The sequence below is a fragment of the Odontesthes bonariensis genome, chromosome 12 (assembly GCF_027942865.1).
Source record: "Odontesthes bonariensis isolate fOdoBon6 chromosome 12, fOdoBon6.hap1, whole genome shotgun sequence".
In the NCBI taxonomy this organism is placed as follows: domain Eukaryota; kingdom Metazoa; phylum Chordata; class Actinopteri; order Atheriniformes; family Atherinopsidae; genus Odontesthes; species Odontesthes bonariensis.
In genome coordinates, this window is record NC_134517.1 from 21,448,071 (window position 1) to 21,460,959 (window position 12,889).

Below are 12,889 nucleotides of genomic sequence, written 5' to 3' on the forward strand. Positions count from 1 at the left end.
CATCATCTTTTTTTGGCTCAGTTTTTGGCCAAATGCTGCTGAATTCGATCTGCATCACACTGTATGACGACATGCGTTGATAAAAGTTCTGTTTTGGTTTGACGCTTGCAGCTTTTATGTTGTTGTTTTTTGTCTGTGTGGCTCCGGTCGTGACCAGTTTCTGTGGAAAGGTGATTTTGAAAAAAAGCTCCTCTGTCTAACGGCCCACTGCTGTCGCAAGTTCTCCAGGCAGAAGCCCACTCAGGATACATGACTCATTCATAGCTCATTATCAGCCCACTCTCATTTCATCCTGTCCAGGCTCCCCCGCTTGAATATCTGATGGCTGTGTGGGGGCGGGGTAGAGATGGTAGAGACTACTACAAGGCTGGTGTATCCATGCTGCGATTGGCTGGTGGGATCCATTTAATCTGCTGCCACTACTACAGGGTCCACCTCCATACTCCTCCCCCTCTCTCTGCCCGCCCAGACAGCATCCACACACAACAGTGTGCTGTGCCTGTTCCAGGGAGAATATCAGCTCTGCACAGGGAGGAGAGGATTAGCTCAACCACTCATCTCATCTGCATTTACGTTCCCAGAGAACCACATGAGCACCCAAGGCTACACCTCTTTTGAATAAAACCTGGCACTTCTCTCACAGAGGCTCCACTTGATCTGCTGTCACCACTGTGAGAGGTTTCAGGGACCACGTTTTTCTTTTTGATTTTCTGAAATATCCTCATTCTCTCTCTTATATCATAAATGTGCAATTTGTCATCAGTGAAGCCTATTTTTTAAAAGGGACCATGCAAGTGATATTTTTTGACGTGTACTTGCCCTGAACATCAAGGAGTTAACCTTTCATTGTCTAGGACTTTTCCACTTGGTTCGCTTCTTCAACTGGTTTGGGAGACTACAGCTCCAGAATGCCATCTAAAGAGTCCTACGACATCCAAAAGAAAGAGAAGCCGCTGGTTCAAAAGGCCAAGCGAGAGGCCAATCAGGAGGATATTCTGGCAGCAGCTCTGGGGATGAGGATGGGGCCACAGAAACCTTCAGCCACTTTTTGGCAACCACTTAAACTATTAGCGTACTCGCAGCTCACCTCACTGGTTCGCAGAGCCTCGCTGAAGGAGAGTGACCGGACACCCAAATCGGAGAAAGCCCACAACTTCAAGGTGAGACTGAGTCAACTTAAAAAGCACTTGTCAGCTGATGCATTCCCAAAGCTGTGGTTTATTGTCATCATGTGTGGCCACAGGGCTGCTTCTCTTGTTCCCCTTGAGAGAGATGGAAAGGGAGGGGTGAGCATTACTGACTGGGAGAGATGATGAAAAACAGAGCTGTTTTGGTCTGTCCAGTGAGGCTTTATCAAAAGAAAATCTGTTGGTCGGGCTGTGGACCACTGCTGTTCGTTAGAGCACCAGATGGGGAGATTATGCTGCTGGGAAACAGTAGACGAGTGTTTCCTTGTTTGGCTCCTATTTTTGCTGGTTGATGGGATGGAGAGCAGGGAGAGAAATATCTCTGTCAACCTTTTCAAAGTGCTGATCCTTGCTGATCTCTGTCTACTGCTTTATTTCCTTTTTGTTGAATATTGTATTTCAGCCTTTAAGGGGGTTTCTGTAGCCAAGGCAGCATTTATCATTTGCGTAAAATTAAAGTAAGGAAGGTATCTTGATGTACTAATGGACAAAAGATATGCAGCATGACAAAATCATTGTACTGAAACAAATCTTTGAGCATCAGATCAAACTAATGGAGCACTCCAGTTGATTAATAAAAAATGTAATTCTTTTTAATACATAGTATTGTTATAGATAGCAACCTGTAAATTGTAGGAACATGAAAGACAGTGCCTATAGATGACATCACTAGGATTAACTGGGATAATCTCCATCTGCATTGTACTTTTCACACAAACAGTTTCCTTCTTTAGCTTCTATTAACTTAATACAAGAATACTGGGAGAGTTGTGGTTCGCTCTCTTCAGCTCAGAGGACCCCCTGATTGGCTAAACTGTTGTCACCCGCTGGAGTGTGGGAGTGCCTATTCCTCAACTGTTTCCACTGAAAATCCACCCAACAACTTTCCTGCGATGAAGTGTCACATCTTGCTGATATATGATGGCAAAGCTCCATATCCATCCTTCTCCACTTTGTCAGTTAAGCGCCTACAGGTCCTTTGGCAGTCTAAAGAAGGGGATGCAAGGACTGACTTTTGTTTCACACTCTTGTCATTGCAATCCATCACTAATATCTTTCACTGTCCTCTCTGCTGTAGGTCCACACTTTTCGGGGGCCTCACTGGTGTGAACACTGTGCCAGATTTATGTGGGGACTGATGGCCCAGGGGGTCAAATGTGCAGGTATGTCTTGTTCTCAGTAGTAACACAACCTTACATATACTGCTTGAACAGCCTACAGCATTTCTTTGTTACACTGGGGGTGTACAAAGTGAGCATTACTCTATATGGGTTACTTGGCTTTGCAGTGCATCTGGAGCTGGATTACTGAATTTTAATCTAAAATCTCAATAGTAGTTTGAGGATTATGAGTTACACAACGGAGTAAAACGGGGGCTCTGCAGCTGTGATGTAACAGATATGTTACATGATGTAAAAAACCCTATATTTGACCCACTTTTGTCTCCACTGAGTTGGAGTGTGGGGGTCATACATTAAGAAGAATATGTTTCTGAGCCCTGTCTCTCCCCCTCTCTGCTTTTTCAAGCTTTTTTCAAACTCATTTAAAGTTTCTTTAGCTCTGGGCATCCTGTCATCTCTATAGCAACAACAAAAGCTTTCTGTGTTTCCACTCTGATGACTTAATGGATAAACACATGTAGCATTCCAGGCCTGAAAAACTAAAGCTGGCCAATTGCAGCTGATGTATTTTAAAGCTCTTTTTTATATTCATGGATGCATTATGTCGTTATCTGCTCCCTAGTGCGAGCATTTTTTTGCAATCATTTCCCCACAATGTGAAATGACTTTCAGTCTTCATATTTTTTCTTCTCTTTTGTGGGACAAATGTAACCTATACATGCACGCAGTACTGTTATTGTGAGGGAAATGGTCTCCGTTTACTCCTCTGTTTGTCAAATATTCAGTTTCCCTCCGTTTCTTGTAAGAATTCCTTTCCCAGTGCCTGCATAGTGCTATAATACAGTTTGATGTGTGTCTTTGATGTTTTATTGATGCAACAAAGTGTGTCACGTAAATCTGTGGGAACTCTGACATAAATTATTAACATCATGGTGTTGAAAACTGACAGCAAACCAGAAAAAGGCACATACGGTAGAAGCCAATCTTCATCAACCACTGTATAAACATACCACCATTCCTTCAGACTCAGCCCCAGCCAGCAGAAACTAGGGCAGCAAAGTCTCACATGATGCTCACATTTGCATACCAAAAAAAATGTTCTTCCACCCCCTTTTCTCTTTTTGTATGTGTGAACTGTTTTTGGCCAAGTGCCAGAGAGCCAGCCTCTGCTTGTGCTTGTTGTGGCACATTTCCTCACCGGAGCGCACCCCCCACCCAGCCTCATCCCATCATGCCCATGAAGGAAAACAAAGCTGGCATGTCTCTTTAATGAGGAGCAGGGCTGGGAGTGTGGGGAACGAGCTTCGTTTCCACACACATTAAAATTCAGACGGCTTTAACCAAAGAGCTGGGTCACACAGCTCAACCCCTATTTAACTTAAACACTTGGTAGGGAAGAAAAAAAGTGTTTGTTTTCAGTTCGAGTGAGAATGACATCAGTTTCAGCTCCGAGATTTGATGATAATGGACTGATTAGAAATTAGAAATTAGAAATTAGAAATTAGAAATTAGAAATTAGAAATTAGAAATTAGTAATTAGAAATGAGAAATTAGCCACCATTAAACATCCAATCAAAATTGAGCTGCAGCCCATTGTAGCAATGGCGAAGGAGCTGGTGGTGCAGTAAGCCTCCTCTGTCTCCTAGCATCTGATGTCCCTTGGGCTCGCCAACCCCACCTGGGACCCAGGGCCATAAATGTGATCCCATGGACAAGAAGAGCTCAGCAGGCTTGTGTCTGATGACAGGCCTTTGACTATTACACTGCCTGTCTCATGTCCTTAAGAGAATCATCTCTTAAGGTAATTACATTTCTGCATCAGTGCATATGAAATCAGGCTGTGTGAACTTCCCCAGGGACCCATATTAATCAAAATATGGTTCGGATGTCCTTCAGAAACATTGATTCTCAGCTTTCAAAGTGTTTTTTTCTTTTCTTTTTTCTATTGTTATTATTATCTAAAATAAAAAAGGAGCAATTCTTCCAAGGGGTTAAATGCTTTTTGGTATTAAAAGCCATATGTAATTTTGTCAAACAAAAACCTTTTTAGTACATTGGAGATTGCTCAAAAGATCTTGGAGCTTGAAGAGCTGCTCCATTTTAGTCTTGGAAACTAGGTCTTCTGTAGCCCACAGCGCCTCATTTGCTGCTTCCACTGCCATTGTGAGTGAGCTCAGAAAAAGAATAGGGTGCTCAGCAGTGCTGTGTCCCTCCTCTGGGCACCAGCGTTTTACTCTTCCACCAATTCCCTTCACGCGTCTCTGTTACAAAGCAGAGGTGCAGTCTCTTGCACCATGGAAACCTCAGCTCCCGACAAGGTGCCCTGCGCTGTTAAAAGCTGGGCCCAACCCACTGTGCCTGAGAGCTGAAACACAACGCTGGCTACTTAAACTTACATCATGACAAATATGATATTAAAACATCAAATGAGGGCAGTCCTGTCTTTAGAAAAAGAAATAAAAAAAAAATGTGGTTACTTTTAAGGTTACATGAGATTCTTCTGACAACCCAAACATCACACCACACATTCCTGTGGTATATTCCAGTGTCCTCTCCTCTGGCTCATTGTTATTTAATTTTAACATTTGGCTCATTTTTTCAATTAACTAATGGCCATCTGGAGGTGAATTTGGAGATATGAAGATCTCAAGGTGACTTTAATGGTATGTGTAGCAGAGAAGAATAGTCCCCGTGACATTTCAGGGGCAGTTATTGATCAGGGGGATTAACACTTCTCTAAAAGCCTAAGCACACATAAGCCCAAACATCCTTGTTGTTAGATGGTGTGTAGTCACTTTCAGTTGAAAGATAACATTAACTGCAAGAATTTGTTCAGTTTTCCCTGGTTTTGTTAACGCATCACACAGTTCAAATAAGCATGCATAAGAGTATGGCATCCTTTCATGTATGAACTAAGCCCTTTGTGTGCGTCTCCCTGTAGACTGCGGAGTGAATGTGCACAAAGAGTGTTCAGCTCTGGCACCCAACGACTGCAAGCCAGACCTGAGACATGTCCGAAAGGTGTACAGCTGTGACCTGACCACTCTGGTAAAAGCTTATAACACGGCCCGACCCATGGTGGTGGACATGTGCATACGAGAGATAGAGTCCAGAGGTGAGTTTGTGTGCGTTTGATTTGTTTGGATTGCACAGATGAAAACAGGAATGTGACAAATGTAGTCAATGATGTTTAAGTGTCATTCCATTTTAGGTCCACAGTTAAAACACTTGGTCTCACTGGTTGATGCAACTTTAATAAACAGGCCTTGAGGAATTTCTGCAAATAATACACTGGCATTGTAATTGAATTGAAAATCTTCAAATCTCAACACAGTTTTTTCATCCATAAGATGATATTATAGGACCAAAAAAAACCTTTAAAACAACTGATTCAAATGCTTGAACAGCATTCATTTTCTTGGATTATTAGCTAGAATATTATCTTAAAAAAAAGGTATTTTAGATATGTTAAAGGCTTTTACTTACTGTATTTATGCATGTTATTAAACAGCCTCACTTTAATTCTATACTAAGTGATATTCAATATATATGAGTTAGGTTGTTGTGCCAAAAGTCTGATTCAATTATTGACTGGGTTCATGTTTTGCTTTTGGAGGGGTGTCTGAGAGAGGTGATGAGATTGCTGGTAATTGTAAATGTGTAATGAGGAGTACATTACTCTGTTTCCTGCTGCCTTAGCTGATTGCATTTTAGTTAAATCATTCAACTATGCAGGAACCACATAGCGTCCTCATTGTCTTCCCTCCAATGTACGACTGTTGCTAAGTTTGATTTATGTCTTTATTATTTTGCCCAGTGATGCAAAAAACTATTTGCATTAGCCCACGTTGTTCCATCGTGTGACATTGTGGACATTTAATCCTTAATTTCTTATGAATATTTAATACTGTAGTACTTTCTAAATGACCTATTAATATATGCCAATGAATTTGTATATATTACTCTTGACAGCGTTTACATTGTCTAAAGGGTTGTTTATTTCTTGTTGCTCCTCAAGGACTGAAATCGGAGGGCCTCTACAGAATATCTGGATTTAGTGATTCGGTGGAAGAAGTTAAGATGGGGTTTGACAAAGGTTTGTGTTCTCTGTTTAATAGATTGCTGACAACTCACAATATGACCGCAGAACGCACTGCTTGCTTACATATGTCAACGGGAGACACAAAGCTCCTCAGATTAATGAAAAATTGACACATTTGTGAAGGATTACCGTCCATCTGGGAATGCAGTTCCCATTCTGACATCTCCCTCTCATGCGGGATTTCACTGTGGACAGACAAGGGGGATCTCAGGGGTTACAAACCACGGTTGTCCTCCGACTGCCTTAAACGTGGCTGTGTTGGGATTCAGTAGTCAACTTAGTAAGAGTAAACCTGCCTTGGGCCAGTGCAGTCTGAATGTTAACTGTAAGAGAAACCCTGCAGCAGTGGACTGAACTCTTGAGCCAGATCCACATGTGGGAGATCATCCATGACAGAGTGTCATTCCAGCTCACAGCGCTGTGATGTTCAGTCTGCCTGCACATCTAGGCCATGGCCTCTTCTGGAAAGCAGAACTGAGGGAAAGTCAGAATTAAACAGGCCAGGGGGGTGATAGCCGCTACTTTGCAAGAATATAGAGCCAGAGTTCCACCTCTGTAACACAGTCTTTTTTAATCCTTAGTTCACCCTGAGCCATGAAAGTTTTGAAGTGAGCCATTTTTTTTTTTGTGAAAACTCTCGTTTTCTCCCTCTTGTCTCCCCTTTCCCGCCTCAAATCTTCACAGATGGCGAGAAGACAGACATCTCAGTGAATGCCTATGAAGACATCAATATCATCACGAGTGCACTGAAACTGTACCTCAGGGATTTGCCAGTTCCCGTCATCTCATATGATGCTTACCCCAGGTTCATTGAGGCTGCAAGTACGTCACAACTCACCAAATCAGTTCCAAAGCAACAGTGTTTACTGACAAACATTCACTGCTGGGTTTCCTTCATGTGTTTATGACATCAGTCACATTACAAATATTACCTGCATTTATTCACTTATTATATGTCCAGTTATCCAGTTATGTTTGTTTTCTATTCATCTTTTCCTTTTCATTTTGGCCTAAAAAGGATAGGGGGAAAAAAGCACACAATGTCATTAGGAGTTATAAAAGAAAAATGTCAGCTTGTCCTTTGGGCTGTAGTGTGGGCTGCTGTTACATAAGACTGTATTTTTATTTCAGTACAGTAAAACTTTATTGATTTATTGATTCATCAGCTTAAGTTACACCAGATCAGCACTGTGAAAATGCATGCTTTGCATCTGATAACTCTGCACTGAAACTGACTCCTGAAAAACATCAAACTCCTTTTTTTTTATTTGTAAAAAAAAAATTCTGTTCGTACAATCTTGTCTCCTCATAGATAGTTTTTGGTTCAGCACAGAAGATAACTTTATTGATTTCTGGATCAATTGTCTGGCCACTCGTTTCATGCTAATATCGTCTTCCTTTCTGTTTGGCAGAGCTCACAGATCCAGAGAAAAAACTGGAAGCTTTCCGCGAGTCTCTCGCTCTGCTGCCACCATCACACAGGGAAACTCTCAAGTACCTCATGGCCCACTTAAAACGGTAATCCAAATTCTGTAACAGCTTGGGGACGTCTTGAAAATTAAAAAGGAGTGGGGGTCAGAAAAAGTATTTATTCAAAGGCACCTTTCTTTATTCAGATTTCTAACAGAAATGTAGAACTTATGGTTATTAACAAAATCCATTGTATTCAATTCTTTGTTGCACGTCCAACTATCATTTTCATTTCAGTCCCCTCCCCAGAGATTAATTCAGTGATTCATTGAACATTGCAGGGTGACGCAGAATGATGAATTCAACCTGATGAACGCAGAGAACCTTGGCATCATTTTCGGGCCCACCCTCATGCGTGCACCCGACCAGGATGCCATAACAGCGCTGAATGACATCCGCTACCAGAGACAGGTGGTGGAGGTGCTCATTAAAAACGAAGAGGTGCTCTTCTAAACGCTGATCAGGACTTTTTTTAGAACAGTTCTCTAACCAATCTTTTGTGTGAAGACCTGCACAACTGTTTGTATGACACTGATCAATACATTTTGAATGCCTTGTGTATGGACTAGTGCTGACATAACATCTCTCCTCCGCCGTATTGGGTGCGGATGATGAACCTTACACTTGTACGTACTTTATGTCTCCCCATTTTTGTCGGGGGATTTTCAGAAGCTGACAGGCCAGCATGCATGGTGCGAGGTCTTTGTTGCTTTTTTAGTGGTAACCCAGCATGTGTCGAGATCGTGTAGCGTTGTGATTTTACTTTTGTCTGGTGTGTAGTAGTCATTGTTTACATTCCCAGCTGCCCGCTGTGCAGTTTCTTCTTTTGAGATTTTATATAGCTGGATATGAAATTAAGCTACTAATTTTTCTGGGGTCATTTTTATGATGCTGTATTTTTTTACCTCCTCAAAATGTTTGTAAGTCACCTCCTGTTCTTAGTTGAATGTGCTTTTCCTCTTTATTGCGTAAACAGTGGTGCATTTTCCTGATAATAACGTTTTTACTGTGTTATAAAAAGCATTATTTGTGAAATTAATTTTGTACTGTAATTGTTTTGTACACAACTTGTGCATGCTCAGTTTAATTTATTAAACCCTACTTAAAGAAATGTAGTGCTCTATAAGTCATTGTCAAAATAATAATCAACGTCAAATTTGCGGTTGAAGGTGAAGGTGTGGGCAGCGAGAAAAAGCTGGGAACGCAACCCTCAGGTTGACATTGCAAACTTAATGGTGTATAGTTTCCTAAAGGTATTATTATTCCTTTGCAAATGTGTTTTTGTGACCGCTAATGGATTGTGAGTTCAGTATTCACTCTCTCTGTGGTTATCTTTTAGCCTTTTGTCTTTTGTTTAATGTTGCTCCGACAGTGATTGAGTGTTTTCTCTGAACAGCTGCCTGAAGCGTCTGCAAGCAGTGAGCTGAGAAACCAAATCATTTAGATGAGAGAAGCTAAAAAGCTTTTTATGGGACAGCAGATTACAGTGAAAATTCCTGACAGTTTTTTTTAAAGCGAGTGTTAGAAAACGCCTTTTACTTGCCCTGTTACTAATATGTCAATGCCAAAGTTAGCCTGCCAATTATAGGAATATTTTGTTGTGATGTATTGGGTTGACCAGCCTAGTTTCGTATGAATGACACATCGAGTCATGTCACTTGTCATTAAAATGCATTTTGTTTTTCCCGAATCACTGCAGGCCACTAGCTGTTAAATAATAAGACTCCGTGGCCTGGTGTCATGAACTGGTCAAGTCGTGTCACGTGTTAGAACAATGCATTTTTTGTTGATGTTGACGCCATTTTGCACTGTGTACACTGACAATAAGACACATTGTGATACTTTAACCATAACACAAACCATTTGGTGAACCAGCATGAAAATAGGTCCCCCCGTCCTGGCTGTCTGGTAGCTACACCACCACTTCTAATTGGCCGTGGCAGAGAGATGTTTTCAAAGTATCAAAAACCCTGATGAGTGAACGTCACGAGTTCTACATTTAGTCAGAACGACAGAAAAATTGCAAGTATTTTTCCTGTAGCATATACTTCAGAATGACCCCAAAAATCACCTTTGAAAACACATTGCTCCAAAGTTACAAACACAAGCACACCTCTAAACATGATCGACTGCTGGCGTCATAATACTGAAAAGAATCAGTGGAGCATCCTCAGTCAGTGTGCCAATTTAAAGCTCTTTTAGCAATCAAGAGGCTGCTAGAGACTAAATGAGGATAGAGGGGGAAAACAAAACTAGACTCAAAATGAATTGAGCTCTACAGTTTCTCCAGGAAAACAGGTTGATTTAGATTAGATGTCGAAGGGTTGTACTAAAAATGTCTCATTGTGCCAAACATCGGTAATATATGTAGAATGTACCAAGAGATCGGGACATTTTATCTTTAACATGAGCATGATAAGGGTTTTTATTTTGTGTCAGTCTCATCCTGCTGCCTTGAACTGAGTATTCAAAATAAAAACTTCCCAAAAAATGCATAATGTGCTCCTGTTGAGTCACATTATTTGGACATGTCTAGGAAATTAGAATGATAAAATGGACATCTGTTCATATTTGTGACCTGCTTGTCTTTTTTTAAAATATATATATATAGTATAATCTATAATGAGTGTAACACTTTAAATCAAGGAAAAAAGAAATTTAATTTTCATGCCTCTTAAAAGATCCTGTTAACACAGCATCTCTTTTAGGCTACACAATGACCCTGGCAGTCATCATACATTGGGATGTATATTCAGTGTGACAGGCTGTGCCTGAAAGCCGCACATCACATGACGAAAGATTGTCGTGATTAAAACCCAACATCCTTAGGCAGCTCCACTGTGCTGCTCATCAGAGGTTATTAATTAATGTATATATGTGCATACAATGCCACACAGAATTAATGGATTTCAAGTTTAATTACCCACAGGTTATGTCTTTCCAAGCAATTTCCAGGAACCAGTCACGCAAGACATCAGGATCAGTTTTCACATTGTTAAAGCTCACAGACCAAATGCTTCTTTTCTTTAGTGTTTTTAAATTACAACTTCTCTTTAACCATGGCCATGTTAGCTTTCATGCCGAGTTATTATTTTTGGCAACATGTATTGTCTGTGATCTCATTTTCAGCCTCTATCTGCATTTTTGCTCCTCGAATATCACCACCAAGCAATCACCGCTTGACGTTTCATCTCTTCAGTGATGTGTCCACATCGCATCGAGTTAATGAAAGCCAAATTCAGACTGGTCTCCGGTGATTGTGTGGCAAAATTGGATTTTCACCCAACCGTTTAGCCTCCCCCGCCATTATCAGCCATTTTAAATATATCGTACCTTCATCTGGGATGGGTATTGACTGCAAAAGGAGGTAACCCGCGCCAATAAAGCTATCAGGCTCTGTGCCTCGCAGTCAGATGCTCTGATAACACCAGTCAACAGTGGTGTGTGCAAAATGTATTGTGCATGTGCATTATTCAAAGCAATGAGAGTACATTTGAGAGGCTGTGATCCATAAGATAGCTGACCTTTCTCTCTGAACTGGATGGTAATGCTTGTCTCCCTGCACAAGACTGACCTGAATACATCTCCAAGTGTTGAAATATAAAGCACTATTCAGTTCACCAGAGGGAAGTATTTGAAATGGTAATGTTTGTTGTGTTTAATTGTATGTGAAATCATCCTTTTAATGATGCAACATGCAGCAAGGTAGTCATATCAAGAGGTGAATTGTGAATTTTGCCATGCTTGTTCAGTACACATTCAAATGCATATGGTTGGTGATTTATGAGAGTGATATGTAAGAAATAAAATGATGAAAAAAATATATATATATTATCTCTTAAGGAATTAATTCTGATGTTTCTATAATTGTATTGTAGCATTGTGTAATTTACATTGTCCAAAGCCCTTTATAATCTCTTCAATAAAAGCTCTCTTATCCCCCTCATCTTCATCAAGGCAGAAACACCCAGTGTGTCCAGTTTTCATCAACCCCCTGCAGATATTACATTGATGCTTCCATTCAGATTCAATGAACGTTTAATCACTGACGGCTCAGATGTAAACACCAAGGGTTCTAGTCCTCCAGAGAGTGGAAACGCTGTGTGCGGCTTGGGAGCCATATTGTAAACATCAAACAGAGCACCAAAAGTGTCCGTCTGTAGTGAAGTCGACACAATAAAGGATGTTACATGATAGATTTAGAGAAAGGCAAAGTGGAGCCAACATGGTGTAAATTCAGGTGACCTGAGTGATTGGACAGAGAGAAAGTGGGGGGAGGGTTGAAGCACATCTCTCTCAATTCAAATGTTGCCAAAATGGTCATTTGTTGCTAAGCAAGATGAATGTGGCTTGTGGGTGAGTGGCTGGCTGATTGAACGGATCGCGAATGTGAGGAAATTGAGTTGCTTGACCTATCACAGGCCTGATGGGGCAGAGCAGCTCAGCAGAGAGGAGATATATGGGCGTTAGACCTGGCCTCAGTGTGTCAGACCATTTCATTACAGATGTTCACATATCTGTAATTTAGAGATATTGTGAAAATATTTTCAAAACAAATGAGAAAAATAATATTTCTCCTCACTGAAAGGTTCCCTGATAGATGTCATGACTATAAGGTTTTCAGTTTATTAATGTAATTACAACTCCTCCAGTTGCAATGAGTGCCCTTGTGGCTAATAGAGGCAGATAGATAATGAAAGAAAATATAGAAAACAAATTAATGAAACTCATCTGTTTACAGTTACTCTACATTACTATACTATACTTAGGATGTCGTTGTAAGGGCTTACAGCTACACTAGTGTGCTGCATTAAATGCAGCCAATATACAGCCAAATATTAAATGCAGAACTTTTCAAATGTGAAGTGCCGCAGATTTTAACTGTTCAGATAATTTCGCAAACTATGTTGATTCGAAATATAGTTCTCAATCAGTTTTTACTGTTAGAAGGTGTGATAAATAGTTCTATCATACTTAAATACACATAGAACACGATTAAGATTACCAAC

At 40.7% G+C, this 12,889-nt stretch overlaps 1 protein-coding gene across 1 annotated transcript; it reads left to right on the plus strand.

Annotated features, from left to right (window-relative positions):
- Window positions 1–486: 486 nt before the first annotated feature.
- On the plus strand, window positions 487–8,991 carry chn1 (chimerin 1). Its single transcript, XM_075479646.1, has 7 exons — window positions 487–1,160; window positions 2,266–2,350; window positions 5,250–5,423; window positions 6,327–6,404; window positions 7,095–7,232; window positions 7,823–7,928; window positions 8,162–8,991. Exons 1-7 carry the CDS (start codon window positions 909–911, stop codon window positions 8,331–8,333), a joined length of 1,005 nt encoding a protein of 334 aa, XP_075335761.1. The 5' UTR covers window positions 487–908; the 3' UTR covers window positions 8,334–8,991.
- Window positions 8,992–12,889: the final 3,898 nt, after the last annotated feature.